The sequence below is a fragment of the Nannobrachium achirus genome (assembly GCF_963921795.1).
Source record: "Nannobrachium achirus genome assembly, chromosome: 3".
NCBI classification, from domain to species: Eukaryota; Metazoa; Chordata; class Actinopteri; order Myctophiformes; family Myctophidae; genus Nannobrachium; species Nannobrachium achirus.
In genome coordinates, this window is record NC_137812.1 from 57213903 (window position 1) to 57233655 (window position 19753).

General features: G+C 42.1%; 2 protein-coding genes across 2 annotated transcripts; both read right to left on the reverse strand.

Annotated features, from left to right (window-relative positions):
- Window positions 1-529: 529 nt before the first annotated feature.
- On the reverse strand, window positions 530-4204 carry med28 (mediator complex subunit 28; the record flags this gene model as incomplete). Its single annotated transcript, XM_080722866.1, has 4 exons — window positions 530-1407; window positions 2080-2192; window positions 3235-3301; window positions 4040-4204. 4 exons carry the CDS (start codon window positions 4202-4204, stop codon window positions 1204-1206), a joined length of 549 nt encoding a protein of 182 aa, XP_080578992.1. The 3' UTR covers window positions 530-1203.
- A 5358-nt stretch (window positions 4205-9562) lies between these two features.
- Window positions 9563-18321, reverse strand: LOC308282480 (cytosol aminopeptidase-like). The gene is made up of 13 exons (XM_080722839.1): window positions 18153-18321; window positions 17384-17499; window positions 16564-16618; window positions 15694-15799; window positions 15218-15380; window positions 14302-14466; window positions 13380-13538; window positions 12796-12920; window positions 12415-12503; window positions 12007-12109; window positions 11692-11771; window positions 11036-11148; window positions 9563-10281 (listed from the first exon to the last, which is right to left on the reverse strand). The coding sequence occupies exons 1-13, from the start codon at window positions 18246-18248 to the stop codon at window positions 10095-10097; spliced, it is 1557 nt and encodes a 518-aa protein (XP_080578965.1). The 5' UTR covers window positions 18249-18321; the 3' UTR covers window positions 9563-10094.
- Between the last annotated feature and the right edge of the window lie 1432 nt (window positions 18322-19753).

Consider the following 19753-nt stretch of genomic DNA (forward strand, 5'->3'; position numbering starts at 1 on the left):
GAGACAAGGACGTGACGGCAAAGACGTTCCTCCGGGTTGACCGGGTGTCCGTGAAGAAAGAGATGTCTCCCTCTAGCTGTGGAAGACTGGTGGTGAACCTGGCTTCATAAGTGATACACAGTATAAACATTGAAATACTTCTAGTAGTAATAATCATAGTAAAACTTTCGTTTAACCTTTAATTTGTTTAATTGTGTGTGTTATAAGCAGCAAACAGGACAGATATGATTGAGAACAATGATTATAAAAGGGGTATCACTGGATTGACTTTATGGTTGAGTAACACAATGTTAAAATTAAACTCTGTTATAAATAGCCTTAGTTCATTTGCAATAATATCCTGGTAAGAACGCATACCACATTATAATAATAAGGCTATAGTTCTTCCCGCAGCTGGCCTGGGCTAGAATTAGACAATAGATTCTTTGAATATTTGCTGAATCATGTCATCTCCTCCTGTCACTTTAGAAATACAGCACAGCAAAAATCCTTATTTGTGCATTCTTTCAGGTCACACGGGCAAGACAAGTACGATTCAAAAGACACATTTTATTTCGGGTAAAAAAGAAAATGTTCAGATATATTTACAAAAGCCATCAAAAATACAGAAAACAATATTTAAATAAAACAATCTATAACTGAACTTTGGCTAAAGACTGAAGTGTGGGTACATTTTTTGTATTATTATTTTTCCTCAGGTAACTTTATACTAGGGCAGTGGTTCTCAACCTTTTCAGGCTGTGACCCCCAAAATAATCATATTATAACTGGGGACCCCCACGCCCCGACGAGCACTAAGAGTTGAGGCATTACAATTACATTTTGTATAACACAGTTCTAATGTGAAAATAGCCGATCTACATGCTCACGCCTCGCAACGCGAGGCGTTGTGAGCATGTAGATCGGCTATTTTCACAATTAGAGACAGACATTTTCACAATTTCGATAACAATTAGACAACAATGTTTAATTTGTCATTTTAGAGATATTAAAAAGTCCTTAAATTGTCACTTTAGAAATGTGCAGATACCCTCTGTACACTTAAACTTTATATTGGTTTGTTTACTGTTGAGTGAGAAAACAATGTATCACATTAAGCTAATCATCTGGGGACCCCTCCAAATAATTTGGGGACCCCCCCTGGGGGTCCCGACCCACAGGTTGAGAACCACTATACTAGGGGTTTAGGTCTGCCCTGTATGTTTAGCTGGGTTTTAAGGGTGCAGGGGGCAGGCTGGCAGAGGCCTGTTCCAGGAAGGCCAGAGGTCCAGGAGGAGGCAGGTCAGAGGGCTTCCGATGCTGAAGGCTCACATCCTCCAGAACCTGCTGCCAGTGGTGCAGCTTGGACAGGTGCTTCTGGACCAGCAGCTCCTTCCTCTGGAGCTCGTTACGCAACTCTGACACATCCTGCAGACAGAAAGAAATGCATGGATGGATGTCTATGAGTCTACTGTCCTTACTCAGAGTCTGGTAGATTACAAGGCGGTCTTTATTATTATGTGTTGTTTACGGTACACAAGAGTTAACATTCCTTTTTGTTTGACTCCTCACTCAGAACTTTTGCATTTCATTTAAAATAACAACAATAAAGAAAACGTAAATAACAGTTAAACTGATAGTAGACAATAGTGGGAAAGTAATGGTCAGGAAAGTATGAGAAATATGCAAATATAGATAAATACAATGGCATTAAGCAAGATAAAAGGAAATAAATGCAACACAACTGAACCCACACATATTATTGGTCAGACTGCAGCTCCCACAGGTTTCACTGTCTAGACAATTACAATAACTAACAAAGAGAAATGGACTCACATTGATTGATTGCATTTCAATGCTTAGACATTCTGTTGCTTTGGAGGTGACACGGTACACAAGGAACTCTTACATTGATGCTCCTACATATTATCATGCAAGCACCAGTTAAAGTTACTTTCCATCCCTCATATACTATGTGTGCACAGTGCACACCCCATAACCCACACACTGCACATCATTTCGGAGCTCATATCTTTGAACGGGTAAGGGCTATAGCATAAATCCAGCAGATACAGGCAGTGTGCATGTACGTGACATTACCTCTTTCACAACCTGTTCTGGCTTCTGCACAGATAACTGAAGCCGTTTCTGCAGGAAGAAGCATTCCGTCTGTCTAGCTACATCCAGGAACTTCTGGATGCACTGGTCCACACCTTGGATAAACAGAAAGGCAGATGAGTGAGGTCATATTCTTACTAAAAGACAAGCATTGTTTTTATTTTAAATTTGATTTATATTCTTACTGTGGGTGTGTTTTTACAAATTTTACTCTGAGACATAACTCATTGCTTTTTCCCCCCTTCCTGTTTGTTTTCTTTTGTTCTTTCTCCAACAGAGAATTTGAGTACTTAAGAGTGCTAATGTGAGATATTATAAGGTGACACAACCAGCCATTCTCTGTATGGTGTTCGACAGGTAGGATGATGTTAGCTTTGGTCCAGAGCGTCAGCTGCACTGACACTCTGACAGGCGGCTGGCTAAAAGACTAGACCAGGATTTCTGTACCCCTACGAAGGCTCAACTTCAGTCAAAATAAACAAAACTACTTTGTTATTCACCCAACCAAAGCTAGTTTTGCGTTGTTGAAAGTCTATTCTCGGCGGTGGGAAACCTCTCAGCGCCCCACCCACTCTGTAAAATACATTATTTTTGTCATGAAATAAAATGCACCCACCTCGAGTTGGATGCACATGGGATGAATAATGACAAAAATTAAGTATTTTACAGAGTAGGTGGGGTGCTGAGAGGTTTCCCACCACAGAGATTAGACTTTCAACAATGCAAACTACTTTTGGTTAGGTTAGTAGCGAAGTAGTTTTGTTTATTTTGACTGAGGTTGAGCCCTCGTAGGGGTAGAGGAATCCTGGTCTTGTCTTTCAGCCAGCCGCCTGTCAGAGCATCAGTGCAGCTGATGCTCTGGACCAGAGCTAGGATGATGTCCTCATTCCTTGACTAGACTGTCACTGTGTGCTGCTGTATCATGATGTGCACCAGTGTGAAAGTGTGTGGTTATACAACAAAGTTCAACAGTGAACGAATGAGAGATGTCACACATGGTACACATTATAGTACATCTTCAATGGCATTTTGAGTTGTGTGCTTCGATTTTTTAATGTCATTTACAGCAAACCAGTGATTTATGTTGCTCTGGAAACACAACAGTGCACATTAAATGTAATTCTCTATGTAACTCACCGGTTCGAATCTCTTCCTGATCGGTTCCATTGACGTAGTCTTGACTCACCAAAGATGCAAAGCACGCCTAGAGGATGCACAGAGACAATCAATTAACATTAGCCTACTTCATTTATTTTAATCACAAGTCACCGTGATGACATCACACCAGTGTGATTTGCAATACAAACCCCAAAATCAATCCTCCAATTCTAGGCAACACAGGTGGGGGGTGCTTGCAACTCCTCTAAGGTATATTAATGACATAGTTCAATATTGAAAATGTGTGGTTTCCCCTTTAATTTAAGTACAATTTTGAGGTATCTATTTTCCAATTTCCAATACTTTTACTTCAACTCCACTACATCGCAGAGGCAAATATTGTACTTTTACTCCACTACAATTATTTGAAAACTTTAGTTACTAGTTACTTTGTATATCTGCTATTATAACAAAACATTAACCTTCAGCCCTGTATAAATGTTGGACATTTGAAAGTAGCCGATCTACTAGCTCACCGCGAGCTTGTATATCTGCTATTTAAAAGATTTGTATACATTTGAAAACATGTGAAATGGGACATTCTGCATAATGAGTACTTTATACTGTACTTTGTACTCTGTACGGTTACTTCTCAAGTAAAGTAATTCCGGACTTTTACTTGTAACAAGAGTATTTCTACATTGTAGTGTTGATACTTTTACTTAAATAAAACATTTGAGTAATTTCCCACCAGTGCATTATTTAACATTCAGTTAGCTTCTCGTTCAGCTAACGCAAAGCTAACTAGCTAGCCAACATCCAAGTCAGAAGTAGCCAGCTATACCTCAAATGAAGCCTCCAAATCATCCACCAGCGTGTTGTTTCCCTGCGGAGCCCTGTTAGCAGCACCGGGGAGTAGACCCGGCTGTCCCGGTCCAGGTCCACCGACGGGATGAGCGCCTGGCCCGGGCTGCTGGCCGGGGAACATTCCACCCATGGAGGACGCCATCTTGGATCCACTGTTTAGTGTTTATGGAGGAGCCACACAACCAAAACAGTACCCCACGACGCATGCTCTGCAGACAGCCCTGGGGTCTTCAACGTTTTCAGGCCATAAGGACCCCTTAGTTGAGAGACTGATGAAGCAGGGACCCCCACAACCCTTTCATAGATTCCATATAGTTTCATTGTTTGACAGCACAATCATCAGTGTATTTTGGATTCATGTCAATTTGTGTTTTTCAGATATTTAACCACTTGAACCAGCAATAGTTAATGAACTTGACCTTTCACTCTGTAATTAGTCATCTCTTTTTTCCCCTCTACACCAAAGCTCTTTGCCAAAAATAGTAGCGTTGTGAGCTTGTAGATCTGCTATTTTTGGCTACAGTTCTCAGAATATGGATGCTAAGGTTCAAGTGGTTAATATAAAAAGGATTGGAAGATTTGGAGGACCCCCTGTAGTAACTCTGAGGACCCCCTAGGGGTCCCGGACCCCCTGTTGAAGACCCCTGGTCTATGGGTCTTCAACGTTTTCAGGCCAAGGACCGCTTAGTTGAGAGTTTTGACCCTTGCTTCATTCTCCACTGGTACCAACCTGAAGGACATTTCTTTTATATACTTTCCTTCCCTCCCAGGCTATTTGCAAAATTTGTGTTTAGGCCCCAATGTGTCAAATATATAGACCTACTGTATGAGAACCAAAATGAAATGTCAAACTGAACACCTGAGCTGCTATTAGAAGTTTTACATTACTCTGTGAAACAATGAGAACTGTGAACGAATTGAACAATTTTGTCAATAGATTCATTATGTTTTATAAGAATCAGACACGGGACACAACTGACAGGATATAATATACATGAACATTTATTTACACAATAACCACCACCAACTACCAAACATAAACAACAACAACAATAGTAATAATAATAATCCAATAATAAAATGATTGAACTATTTACAATGTGGTATTAGGTGTGTGTGTGTGTGTGTGTGTGTGTGTGTGTGTGTGTGTGTGTGTGTGAGAGAGAGTGAGTGACAACAAGAATAATAACAGCAAAAACAACAATAATAATAATAACAATACAATAATAAACTGGTAATACAATGGGATGGATGATGGATCTATACAAAAAGGTTTAACTATTTACAATTGTGTACTATGTGTGTGGCATTTAAGTGTGTGTGTGTGTGTGTGTGTGTGTGTGTGTGTGTGTGTGTGTGTGAGAGAGAGAGAGAGAGAGAGAGAGAGACCAAGCAGGTCCAACAACCCGTGCGCACCACCACTTACAAGTGTCCACACTGCTCCCATCGGAGAATCGGCCTCTATCGTGACGATGATGATGGAGTGTGAGCCAGCAGTTCTTTACCTATATACAATAGGTTGAAAGTGGCTTTGCAGTTAAGGGACTGCAAATAAGCGCAGACCTCGGGGGTGGGGATCTTCGTCGCTGGGAAGTCCCGGGGTTCTTCTCTGGGACTGGGTCGCTGCAGGGAACCACAATAACCCTCGTCGATCTCATCCTCATCTTCTTCCCACTCCGGCCACTCGCACTCGTCCGCTTCGAAGAGGTCTGTGTGGGCGGTGGTGGAGGAATTCACCTGGAACTCGACGGGCACTGTCACCACTGTGAAGACCGGCTTGAAGTTGATAGTACCGTTGAGGACATCAACCTGCACAAAGGGTACCAGGCGGGATGAGACGGTGGTCCTGTCAGTAGAACGGGCTTTGCTCCCATGCTGACCCATGTTGATGCCGGTAAACTACCGCTGTCTGCTGCGTTAAAAGTCTGGTCTGCAACAGTAGGCCTACGTTGGAACAAACTGGAACAAACTGAACATAAAAACGCAGGGTGGCTGTAGGTAGTATCAAAGAGGATGGGTTGTCGTCTTGTCGATGTGGTGTTGTTGTTGGTGATGAAGCTTCGTTGATGAAAACAAGATAAACAGCTGATCCGAGGAGCAGGTGTGGAGTGTTGCACTTTACCAGAAGGATCAGAGAACACTGAAGGTTGAACTGCGCGCTGCTACGTTTTGTCGTCCAACGGCACAGCGGTTGACCAATCAGCGATCGACAGGTTTGATTTGGCCAATCATAATCAGAGAAGATGCCGCGCCGCGGTGTCCTAATAAGGCGTCGGATGTAACCGTTCATTGCGTTTAAAACTTAAAAGACCTGAAATCGCGTGAGATCCCGTTTTAAAGTGTGTGTGTGTGTGTGTGTGTGTGTGTGTGTGTGTGTGTGTGTGTGTGTGTGTGTGTGTGTGTGTGTGTGTGTGTGTGTGTGTGTGTGTACGCTCACTGAAAATAAATCTCGGGGCGACTTTAAAAAGCTTACGGGATCTCACGCGATTTCAGGTCTGTTGGACGGTTCTCCGGTTCTCGGACGGTTACATCCGACGCCTTATTAGGACACCGCGGCGCGGCGTCTTCTCTGATTGTGATTGGCCAACCCAAACCTGTCGATCGCTGATTGGCCAACCGCTGTGCCGTTGGACGACAAAAAGTAGCAGCGCGCAGTTCAACCTTCAGTGTTTGCTGAACCTTGGTAAAGTACAACACTCCACACCTGCTCCTCGGAACAGTTGTTTGTTGTTTCCAGCTTGTTTTCATCAACAACGCTTCTTCATCACCACCAATCATCATCACCAACCAACAACATCACATCGACGACCCGACCTCTTGTTTACCTGACAGCCTGCGTTTTGGTTTCCAGACCAGAGACTTTTTACGGCAGCAGAGAGCCGTTTTTTGGCATCAACATGGGTCAGCATGGAAGCAAAGCCCGTTCTACTGACAGGACCACCGCTCCATCCCGCCTGCTACCCTTTGTGCAGGTTGATGTCCTCAACGGTATCATCAAGCCGGTCTTCACAGTGGTGACAGTCGAGCCCGTCGAGTTCCAGGTGATTGAGGTGAATTCCTCCACCACCGCCCACACAGACCCCCAAGACCTCTTCGAAGCGGACGAGTGCGAGTGGGAAGAAGATGAGGATGAGATCGACGACGGTTATTGTGGTTCCCTGCAGCGACCCAGAGAAGAACCCCGTGCCTTCCAACCGACGAAGATCCCCACCCCCGAGGTCTGCGCGTATTTGCAGTCACTTAACTGCAAGGACACTTTCAACCTATTGTATATAGGTAAAGAACTACTGCACTACTGCACGCATAGGTAAAGAACTACTCCACACACACACCACCACCACCACCACCACCATCATCATCATCTCGATCGTAGTCGAGTATGACTGAACTCCCTGGTCCTTCAGGTGGGCATAGAGGCCGATTCTTCATGGACCCGATCTGGAGCAGGTGGGTTTGAGTTGGGCCTGCTTGGTGTCACACACACACACACACACACACACACACACACACACACACACACACACACACACACACACACACACACACCACATACTACACAAGTGTAAATAGTTATCAATCATCATATTTCATTACTATGTATTCGTGTATTATTATTATTGTTATTGTTGTATGTCTGAACATACTGTATATAGCTGAATTACACACACACACACACACACACACACACACACACACACACACACACACACCTAAACCACATTGTAAATATTTCAACTTTTTTTGTAGTCTATCAATCATCAAATTGTATTACTATTTTATTATTGTATTATTATTGTTGTTGTTTGTTTGGTAAGTGGTTTGGTTTGGTATGGTTATTGTGTAAATAAATGTTCCTGTATAATATACTATATGTCAGTTGTGTCCTGTGTCTGATTCTTATCTTATAAAATGTAATTAATCTATCACAGTTCTCATTGTTTCACAGAGTAATGTAAAACTCCTAATAGCAGCTCTGGTGTTCAGTTTGACATTTAATTTTGGTTCTCATACAGTATATATTTGACACATTGGGGAATAAACACAAATTTAGGAAATAGCCTGGGAGGGGAGGAAAGTCCATAATCATTACAAAGAAATGTCCTTCAGGTTCCATTGGAGATTGAAGCTGTTTGCAGAACAACGTGGGCAAAGATTCCATGTCCTGACCTGCAGTCTACATTTTGTAATCACATAAATTTACATAAGGCAGCAAACTTACCAGGGTTATGAAGAGTTGATTGATTTATCAGTGACAGTTATTTTGATCTTTTTGTCTTTTTTTAACCAGATCGCTAATATGAATTTTATTAGTCCTTGTCAGTTCAAACTTTGGCAGTGCAAAGCACTCAAGGGATTTCTGTCTGGTGGAACAACGTTATAGGAGATATGCAAAAATATAGACATTAGGCTGTGAACCCCAAAATAAACATATTTGAACTGGGGACCCCCACCCTGACAAGCACTTGGAATTGTAGGTTTTAAATTTATTGTGACTCGGGTTCCACAGATAAATATTGTGAAAATAGCAGATCTACATGCTCACAATGCCTCGCACTGTGTGGCGTTTTGAGCATGTAGATCTGCTATTTTCAATGTTCGCCTCTTGCTTACTTAATATTTGACATTTTGGCCAGTTTGGTATTAAAACAGTCTTGAAAATCCTTAAATTGACACTTTATAAATGTGCAAATACCCTGTATAGACTTATGTTGGTTTGTTTACCTTGAATTAGACATTATTTTTACATTAAGCTAATCATCTGGGGACCCCACAAAATAATTTGGGGATCCCACTTGGGGTCCCAACCCCAAGTTTGAGAACCTACTACTCTCATGATTATGATTGCACTTTCATTGTCATTATCAGTAAATGACATTTGAAGAACAGCAATGATATACAAATATGAAGCTTTTAACTAACATCAACATGTACAGTAACACTGATTTCTGTACTGTTACAATAGTTATATTGTAGTAAATGATGCAGGTGGCGGTGTACTACCACTACACATGGGGTTGGGGATACGTTTTCTTTATATTTAAACATTTAATGTTTACATTTTGGAATGGTTTTGGTGTGGCTACGGTGAAGATTAAGGTGCTGAACTTGCTTACAAGCTTAACTTACAAAATGACACATTCAGGTAACAAACCACACATGCTTTTATCAAAGGAACCTGCACTAACACTTTAAAGGTGAAACATACATTAGGTAGATATTTCTTTGGATTTCTTTCTGATGTTACAGATATTGAGTTTGCCCAGTTCAATGAGCACTTGTCTCAAGCTCATCTCCAGATCCCCAAAACAAAAACTTAAAGATAGGGAAGAGTCTTTTGAATGTCAAATAGAATGTGTTTTCGTTTTCAAATATAACCATCATTGTTTTAGGATATTCCTTTTTAGATTTATGAGCAGATAGTCACATATTTCAGTTTTGTACACTGCCATCAAGCAGGGAAATGAATACAAACCTTAAACATCTGTAATATAGGCTTTATTTGTAACATCTATTAGACAAATTCAGATGGCTATGAACTGATATCAAATCCAGAGGTCTTCCACAGGGGACTGCCCATAAGTCCGAAGGTTCATTAGGCCGGATTTAGTTAGGGTTACTGAGGTTAGGGTTAGGCATAGTATTCTTAACAAATTCGGACTAATGAACCTTCGGACCAATGCCATGGCACCCTTCCACAACATACTAAACAGGCACTATACCTGTATATTGACAGCTCATTCACACACACGTTCCCAAGTTAGTCAACGCTTGTCAAAACCTCCAAACGTAGCAGATCTACAAGCTCATAATGTGTCTTATTGTGATGCGTTGTCAGCTTGTATGTAGATGAGCCACTTTCAGATTATGTCCTAACATGGTAAGGTGTTCCTCATTTTGCTGGAGACCCCTTGGAACCTCTTCAAGGACCCCACCTTGAGAATAACTGCGGTAGTATTTACTCTCCTCATAACACATCAGAGGCAACATGCTCTTCAGCTCATGTTGTGCTGGCTGTGTGTGACTCCAGTCTCTCAGGCATGGCTGCTCAGTCCAGCAGCAAACTCCACCAGCGTACGCGTGGGTCTGCCCGACATGCCTTTCCTCAGGTAGGGGATCTCATCTTTGTTGGACATGACCCCAGCAATATCCAGGTGGGCCCAATGACTGGCTGTGACAAACTCTCTCAGGAAGGCAGCTGCTGTGCACGCACCACCAGAACTGATGAGATAAAGATTCATATAGTTTACACATTATACTGTATATATTTTATGTATATTTCCCCCTGCCATCACAACTGTTTATCAGGGTTACAGTATATGGGTTAGTGCAGGGGTCTTCAACAGGGGGTCCGGAAACCCTAGGTGGTCCTCAGAGTTACTATGGGGGGCTGCCAAATCCTTGTGTGATAGGATAATTATTTTAAATGAACAACTTGAACCCTCGCATCCCTATACTCTGAGTCTGAGGAGAACTTTAGCCAAAAAAATTGCAGATCTACAAGCTCTCAACGCCTCGCGCTGCGAAGCGTTGAGAGCTTGTAGCTCAGCTATTTTTGGCAAATAGGTTTGGTGTAAGAGGTAAAAAAGAGCAGGCCAATACAGAGTGAAAGGTCAGGTTTACTAAGTATCGACGATTTAAGAGTCTGAGTGGTTAAGTGTCAAACAAGTCTATGAATCTATCTATGAAATTGATGAGAATCTCCATCACAACATTTATACAATATAGAGGGGAGGGGGCCCCTACTTCATCTCCCTCTCAGCTAAGGGGTCCTTGGGCTGAAAATGTTGAAGACGCCTGGGTTAGTGATTTGGGTAAAACAAGACAATTTATCTTCATTTTGTACTGCCTTATTTTACTGTATTTTATTTTGTAGTATAAATACATATAGAACACATTGAATCAAACACTTGAGGGCCCCCTGTTGCTATGTGAGAGTGCTCAGGGTCAGTGTGTGTTGAGCTATGGTACTTACCGGCTGTACTTGCCGATGTTATTGAGGTCGGCCAGTTGGCTGTGAGTCACCTGCTTGGTGTAGTGTTGGAACAAAGGCATCCGCCACACCCTGTCACCTGTCACCACACTGGCCTACACACACACACACACACACACATTTAAAAACAATCACAAACTCATAAAAACACATGACAAATCGATCAGCTATAGCAGGGGTCTTCAACGTTTTCAGGCCAAGGACCCCTTAGTTGAGAGAGAGATGAAGCGGGGTCCCTGCTTCACCTCTCTCTCAACACAACCTGTTCAAAGATTCTATATAGTTTGACAGCACAATCATCAGTGTATTTTGGATTCATGTCAATTTGTGTTTTCAGATATTTAACCAGTTGAAGTGTCAATACTTAATAAACTTGACCTTTCACTCTGTACTAGTCTGCTCTTTTTACCCTCTACACTAAACTCCTTTGCCTAAAATAGCCAATCTACAAGCTCACAACACCTCGCAGCGCAAGCCGTCGTGAGCTTGTAGATCTGCTATTTCTGGCTAAAGTTCTCAGGGGAAAAAAGTTTCTATCACACAAAGATTTGGAGGACCCCCTGTAGTAACTCTGAGGACCCCCTAGGGGTCCCAGACCCCCTGTTGAAGACCCTTGAGCTATAGCACTGTGTGTGTACCTTGTGCAGCTGCTGCCAGAGCCAGTCAGAGTTTGTGAACACTCCAGTTGCTGCAGAGCCCAGAGCAACATCCATGGCCCCTTAGAGAAAGAACCAGCAGCCATTATTGTCCAATAGTGAATATCCCCAAGTGAGTCATATTTCTAATATTTCTTAAACAAAACTTAATAGCTGTCTCCCCCAAAAAAAACATTGTAATCACCTCATCAAATGAAGCTATTGGGAAATTAACCGTAACAGGAAACAGGTTTGCCACATTTTGGAAACCCAGGAAATACAGTTATGCACAGAGGCAAATGTTTCCATGTGTCTCACCTGTTAGCGTAGCGGCGTTGACGATGGCCCTGGGGTTGAAGGTGTGTGCATAACACAGAGCATCAGCCAGGATCAACCTCCCTTCTGCATCTGTATTATCAACCTGCACAGGAAAAAAAACTATCTAAATATCTTGGACATACAAATGAAATGAGTTGAACACATAGCATGCATGTCTGACAAGAACAGCAAACAACAGACTTGCTAAAATCCATTACAGCTGGGAGTGGTGCCACAGATATTCTGAAGAAAGCTTAGATGCACCAGCCTGTTGTCATTGATTGACCATCAGTAGCCATGTCCCACATCCACATGGCTATCAAATGCATTTGGAATCCCATCATTGATCATTCACACAACAGTTTAACTAGCGGTGAACATCTTAAATGCGCTGTGGCCCACACGCACCTGGATGGTTTTACCATTCTTGGCTCGAACGACATCGCCTGGTTTGGTGGCTTTTGCACTGGGCATGTTCTCACAGAGGGGAGCAAGACCTGACAGAGACAGTGAAGACTGAAAAGATAAGCAATCAAGTGAAAAACACGCAAAGATGTATTCCATCACATTTTCAGGGCAGTTGAAAAACTATCTCATAATTAATGGTTGTTATTTAAGACAGTGGTTAACTTCAATCCTTGCCTGATAAAATTAAATGTATTGCATTTTGGAATATGCCATGTATAAAAGAAATTCCATATTGTTATCCAAATATTCACTGTCTGTTTGTGGTTGATGAGGCACAACAAAGAAGTGCACACATCAGGGGGTTTGTGCCATCAGTCTCACCGATAATGTTGACTGGCAGCTTGAGGGCAGCTGCGGTGACGATGGAGGCACACACGGTGGCGGCTCCACCCATGTCAGCTCGCATGGCGTCCATTCCAGAGGACGGCTTCAGGGAGATACCACCACTGAAAGGAAGAAGAAGGAAATGTGAAAAATATCCCATGCCACATACAGTATGTCAGGTCTGTATGTACATGGGCTTTATCTGTAAGCCTGTGTTCATTATTTAATGTTATTATTAATGCATCACGTGCCAAAGGCAAAACTCCATGTATGGGGAGCGTGTCGCTGTTACTACATCTCATCTTTTCGACACCCGACTCTAACCCTCACCCTAACCTTAACCTCCGTGGAGTGAGTCGTTAACCCTCCGGTCGAAATGATGGGCGATCGCAAAAGCGAGATTTCCCCCATGTATGAACCTCATACTGGCCAAGAAAGTATTTCAGAATATGCTTCAGCCAACATCCAGGGTCTTAAATTAAGACATTTGGCTGGTAAACTATAAAGTTAATTTCGTAAACTGCAAACATTACAGGGCAGCATAGAAGTAACGGTAGAAAGGTTTTTGTACAATGGCTTACCTGTCAAAGGTGATACCCTTTCCCACCAGTAGCAGGGGTGCCTGTGTGTGATCGGGGCAGCCATTGTAGTGCAGCTCCAGGAACACAGGGGGCTCATCTGAGCCTTTAGACACGCTGAGAAATGCTCCCATTTCCTGCTCCTCTATCCAGGCCTGACCCCTGAAAAAAAGATACATAAGGCTCATCGTCTGTAGAAACTCTATTCAGGACCCTGTAACAGGCTGTATTACATCTGGTAAATGTACATCACATGAGAACACTTAACCCATTCAGAACGGGTACACATTATAGTGTATTATTATTTTATGCTTTAACTATTGAAAAATAGCAGATATACAAGCTCACAGCGCGGCACCGAGTGCAGCGCTGCGAGCTTGTAGATCTGCTATTTTTGAAAAATTGTGAACATTTGAATTTTGACCCGATTCTATAAGTGTCTTTTGAATCCTTCTAAGGTTTTTTGAAAAACATGTTTCTATGTCAGCAATCTGGCCAGCCATCGTCAAAGAAAAGGTCATTTTCACTTAACTGGAGCTCAGTTAGTCTGTTCTTGAGAGACAAGCCCATATCTTCAAGATATGGGCTTAAAATCTATGTCATCAGAATGCCCATATATGGACATACTGTGTCAGTCTCATGTGGTCAATGATGTCAGACATCTATAATGTCCCTCCATATTTGGGAAAAGTTAAATTTTTAATTAACACTTTTTTCTGCCAGGAGTTTATGATTTTGGTAACAGTTCTGCCTAAGAAGGTAGAACTTTTTTTTTTAGAATCATTATCAGCGTATTAAGATATATGAAAAAACAGAGATCTCCTTCTTAGGCAGATAATGGGTTTAAGTAAATGGAGAAAATCTATTCACAAATAAACGTATATAAAACGTATATAAATGATTACAAGTATATGGTAACACTCACCTCTTGTGGACTTGGACTCGGTCAGCGTATGGAGCCAGTTGCTCCTCGATGGTGTTGGCAAACACTGTAGGAGTAATGTGATTGGCGGGTGCTTCCATGAGTAGACGGGCCAAGTTCTGGCCTTCTCCATACAGGACTCCTTTCCGCCATGCCTCCATATCGACACTAGGAACAACACACACATACAGTATCACTGTGTTAAAGCGCCATACCAATGTTCTGGAACGTTTGGCTCAAGGTTTTATATTTGTGTGACAAAGTGATTGGATTCCATTCATTTCAATACGGTATGAAAATTAACAGGTAGAATTTAAAGTAACCTTGCTTCAAAAAGGTAATCCAACACACTAAATATCATTGGTTATCTTTTGTCAAAGCTATGCTATTGGTGTTGTTTTAAAGCACAGTTATTTGAAAAATCTAGAATATAAAGAATGTGGTAAACATTCACTCAATCATTCAGGTGTAGGTTCTGTAACATTTTAATGATGTTGGAGAAAATGTTAACAAAATAAAGCGAAAATGGTCCAATGACGGTATATGTACAGTACAATATATGACCAAAGCTGGAACTAGACAATGTATTGACAGTAATATTGTCCTTTTAAGTGTATTATGTTATGTAGTGCTTTCTGTTGTGTTTGACTTACTCTTGGGGAGCAACCACCAAACACTCTAATTGATTCTATTACATATGGAATATAATGATAATGAATGTATTTATCGCGCATTTCCAAACAGGGTTACAGAACAGGGTAATGAGCCTCTATGGTCTTTGTCACAGTGATGTCATATCCCATCCCTCATATGTATAATTATTTTGAGGCCTTCTTGCACTCATGCATTGATGGAACATGTAGGTGACATCCTTTAGTCAGGGAGGGTTCAGTTGTAATTTCATTGATGGGACAAATACCTTCCATCATGTAGCTTCGTGGTCACTTTGGTCTTCTTCTTGGATTTAAGTTGGTCGTATTGAAACAAGCCCAGTACTGCTCCCTCTGCTGATGACTGGGCGTCACCGCAGCTGTCCACCTCAACCTGACTCAACTCCAGGTCCTGTAGCAGCCTGCAGCCCGCTGGAGACACACGCGCGCGCACATACGCACACACAGACAGTCACTGACATGAACATTCTACTGATGAGCAGAAATTAAGAAAATAAATCACCTCCGAAATACTAAGTGAGTTTACACAGTTTACACAGTCATTATTGCATTCACTCATGGCTTATCCTCAACCTAATTGAATAAAAGTAAACATTAGTTTGTTGAATAATGAGACCACACGGATAACCTTTTAGATAATTTACAACCTACTGTTATTAAGAGAACATCATTTATTCAGAGCCAAATGACAAATACAAATACCAAAGCTGCTTCTACTTCTTACTTGATACTGCAGCTCTGATATTCTCCTTGCAGGTGTCCCAGGACTCTGCTCCACACACACTGGCTTCTTTCTTCCCCAGACCCACCAGTGCAACGCACGGAAAGTCCTGGAGAATTCACAGTACATACAGCTCAGCAATGTGAAGGGCACTCATGTGCCCACTGATACCACCCACCACTACCGTCTTAATCATAACGTCATTTACCAAAAGTATCAGCAGAAACTAAAGCAGGGGTTGACAGTAAGGCCTCAAAGGCACTTGCCCATCGGGCAAGTACACGTCATGTTCTACTTGTCCAAAGGTCATGACCACTTGCCCGAAAAGTAAATCGTCCATTATAAAATGATAGGTATGATTTTAATTACCACTCAATTTAACACTTATTTCTTTACTTTCTGGGGCTGTGCGATAAAAAAAATGTCATACTGTACGTACCTCAATACTTATAAATCGAAATACCAAATATAGCCATGACTAAATAGTCTACTTTTTAAGTGTAGCAACAGTAAAAACAGCACATTATAGGTAAACAGTGCTCTTATTTTACATTCCACAGACCAGAAGACATAGCGCGCTGGCCACGTTCAGGTGTTCAGATATCTCTTGTTCTGTTTATAGTCAGGTGGGCAAGCCCTAGTGTCAACGCCTGCTAAAGGGAGAAACCTGTTGTTAACACATATTGCTACTTGTGATATTATAGTGGCTATTTTAGAAGAACATTTTTTTTTCCATTTTCCGAATTTCCATTTTATGTAATTTAATAATGGACGATAAAATGTTCTTATCTCATCATAGGACACAATTCGTTTTACATACTGTACTACATGTACTGTACTGTCAGGATTCCTACAGTTGGTGCAGCACATTACCTCATGGAGTCCGTGGAATATTCTGCTGCCACCTTTCTTAAGAGGTGGACCAGAGCTAAAAGAAACAATGACAGAGACAGAATTTACTATAAATGAGACTATTCAGCAAGAAAAGTGCTAAAACCAAACATGCTAAAACGGGGTCATCATCTGCATCAAATGACAGTGATCTAAAACTGTGTTCCTCCACCAGTGGGTTGTGAACGAAAAATGAAGGTGGGTCACCATACATCCTGCAACTACAAACACTAAAGAACAGCTCTGCCTGAAAAAACACTTTCATGTAATGCAGTGGTTCTCAAACTTGGGGTCCCAAATTATTTTGTGGGGTCCCCAGATGATTAGCTTAATGTAAAAAAAATGTCTCACTCAACGGTAAACAAACCAACATACAGGTAAGTGTATAAAGGGTACCAAACTGGCCAAACTGTCAAATATTAAGTAAGTTAGAGGCGAACATTGTGAAAATAGCAGATCTACATGCTCACAAATGCCTCGCACTGCGAGGCGTTTGTGGGCATGTAGATATGCTATTTTCACAATATTTATCTGTGGAACCGAGTCACATTAAATGTAATACCTACAATTCCAAGTGCTAGTCATGGTGGGGGTCCCCAGTTCATATATGTTTATTTTGGAGTTCACAGCCTAAAAAGGTTTGAGAACCCCTGATGTAATGTATTATATTGTAACTTCTTCAAGATATAGGCCCATAGAAAAAGCAGCCTCTTCATTTGTCCTGTGTTAACCGTTCATCATTTATGTCAATGTGCAAGGCCTGTTGTGATTGTTTGGTTCTGGTTCAGTGCAGCAGACTCACATTTTCAGCACCTCTGAGAGTTTTCCGGACACATTGTTGTCAAAACCTGCTGCAGTCTCTGTCAGATGTGGACTGGAATCTTCTCCCTCCTTCTCATACACACCCAACACAAGACCCTGAGAAACAGACAGTGAATAGTTAAAACATAACATAGAATAGATTATATATTGCAGAGCTCATCCAAAGCTCTGCACCTCGGACCGAAACAGAAACAAGAGGAAAGAGCACCAGTTTTAGCTGTTGTGCAATGACTGCACTGTGGTCATCTGCTACTGGGTGTTCCCACAGCAGCAGAAAGATTTCATCATACATGTCCCAAAGCTATGGAACACCACAATGGGAGGCTCTCTCCATTCCGACATGTATAGAAATCAGGGAATCCAGCTCTCTAGAAAGAAGAGAGCTTCTGTGAGAAATCACTTTACTTCAGCCACAAACTAGTTTTGCACTAATAGCTGCCAGACAGTTGCACTTTGGTATTAAATGCACTTTGATTATTGTTAGTTAACGTAAGATTAAACCAGAGTCTCCTGAGTCTATATGGGCCAGCCCTAGTCTTAAGAAATTAGAATGAAGATGTGACAGATGTGACAGTGCTCCGTACACACGTGTGCAAAATAGGAGAAGAATCTTTCTCAATCATTGTATTTCACAGCTATTGATAAATGTACAGTACACACATGCTGTGGACTAGCCTGAGTACACAATCAGATCAGATGACCCCTCTGTTGTTTGCTAATGCTATCCCAACTGACATTAGGCTACTTACCTTTCTGGCATTCAGTTTGGCTTGAGAAGCAGAGAAGAATCTACACGTGTTGGTCCGTACTAGTGCTATCGGGATAGCTCTTCTTAAAGGAAGCATTGTCACCTGTTGTACAAAAGTATTATGTTCAAAATGTTGATCAAGGTACAAGCGACCTCGGTTCTCTGTAACATGTGTACTTGGACTACGAGAGAGTGTTTTTTACTGGTGATTCAGTCAGAGTGTATGAAAGGGTGCGCTCGTTTTATTGTCCACGACATTGCAAGCGGCGCGAAGGCCAGCGGACCTTGGTCCTGCTCTTCGCCCCCGAGCGCCGCAGGCGCGAGTGGCCGCGAAGAGCGGGCCAGGGCCGCGCGGCCGGCGGAGCGCCGCGCGAGTTACGAAGCCGTGGTGAATGCAATCGTTATATTTATGCCCAGGCCGTAAGGCCTGGGCAAGCCCACGATAAACGCCCGCGCAGTCCGGTGCGCATTTCCGAACGCACCCTTTCCCCACACTCGGACTGAAACACCAGTAAAAAACACCATCCCCTTGGACTACACTTCCTAGTTATGTCATCCACAAGCGACTGGACCCCACGCTCGCCACCTGGTGTCATTCGTGCGATACTGCAGTGAGTGAGTAGTGGTGAATTTGTTATAGTGTCTGGTGAAGCAAGGTTAGTGATGGAGAGGTAGGCTAATGTGACATAAAGCATTACCTACCTATGCTATGTCATATGATCAAGACTATCATCTATGTATTTTATCAATTTTTACATTTGCATTACTAGATCCTAAAGTAAAAGTCAGACTCGGTCTTGATCCAAGACTAGTTTAGAGGCAGGGTTGAATTTGCTGGGGACTTGCAGGAAAGCTCTGAATCTGTTACCATCCATTTTTATACTGTGACCTTACACCCTAGGGTGCAGGCCTGCCTGCCTTCATCACAGCTTTCACCACTGGCACTGCACTTTGATGTTCCACAGATCTGAGCATCTAGCTCTGTGTATTTGGAGCACTCTATGATCAGATGCTGCACTTTCTTCCTTCCCACATTCACACAGTCCGTCTTCATGTTTCCCAATGCAAGATACTCCTAATTAAGACTAATTTATCTTTATCTATTAATTAGTTCTCCCCTGATGTTCCCCAGTGATGTTCCCTATTGTGTATGATGTAATAAAACCTTCCTCTCTTTCCCCTCTCCCACTCATTCTGAGGATGCCAACTCCTAGTTATCTCCTCTTTTATTATTTCGCAATACTCAGAGATCCCCAAAGATTTATCACAGAATTGATCCCCAAAGATTTATCACAGGATGTCATAGGAATGCCATGTTTTCAGCTTTTTATGCTTTTTAGGCCCTACTCCCCAATTTAGTTTTATGCCAATTAATTCCTTCCTACACACATTTCTGTGTTTTGTCACTGTTGGGATGACATGTTTTTGTAAGCCAACCCAGATGTTCCTCCCACCCAGATTAACATGGGTTCCCAGTGCAGATTTCACAGATTTTGGATCATTTACAAAAATAGGCACTATAGTAGACAAAGGCTTATGATATTAACATGTTTTGTTGTCTTGGGGTGGTGTTGGATGGACTGGAGCATTTGCTAGTGTCGA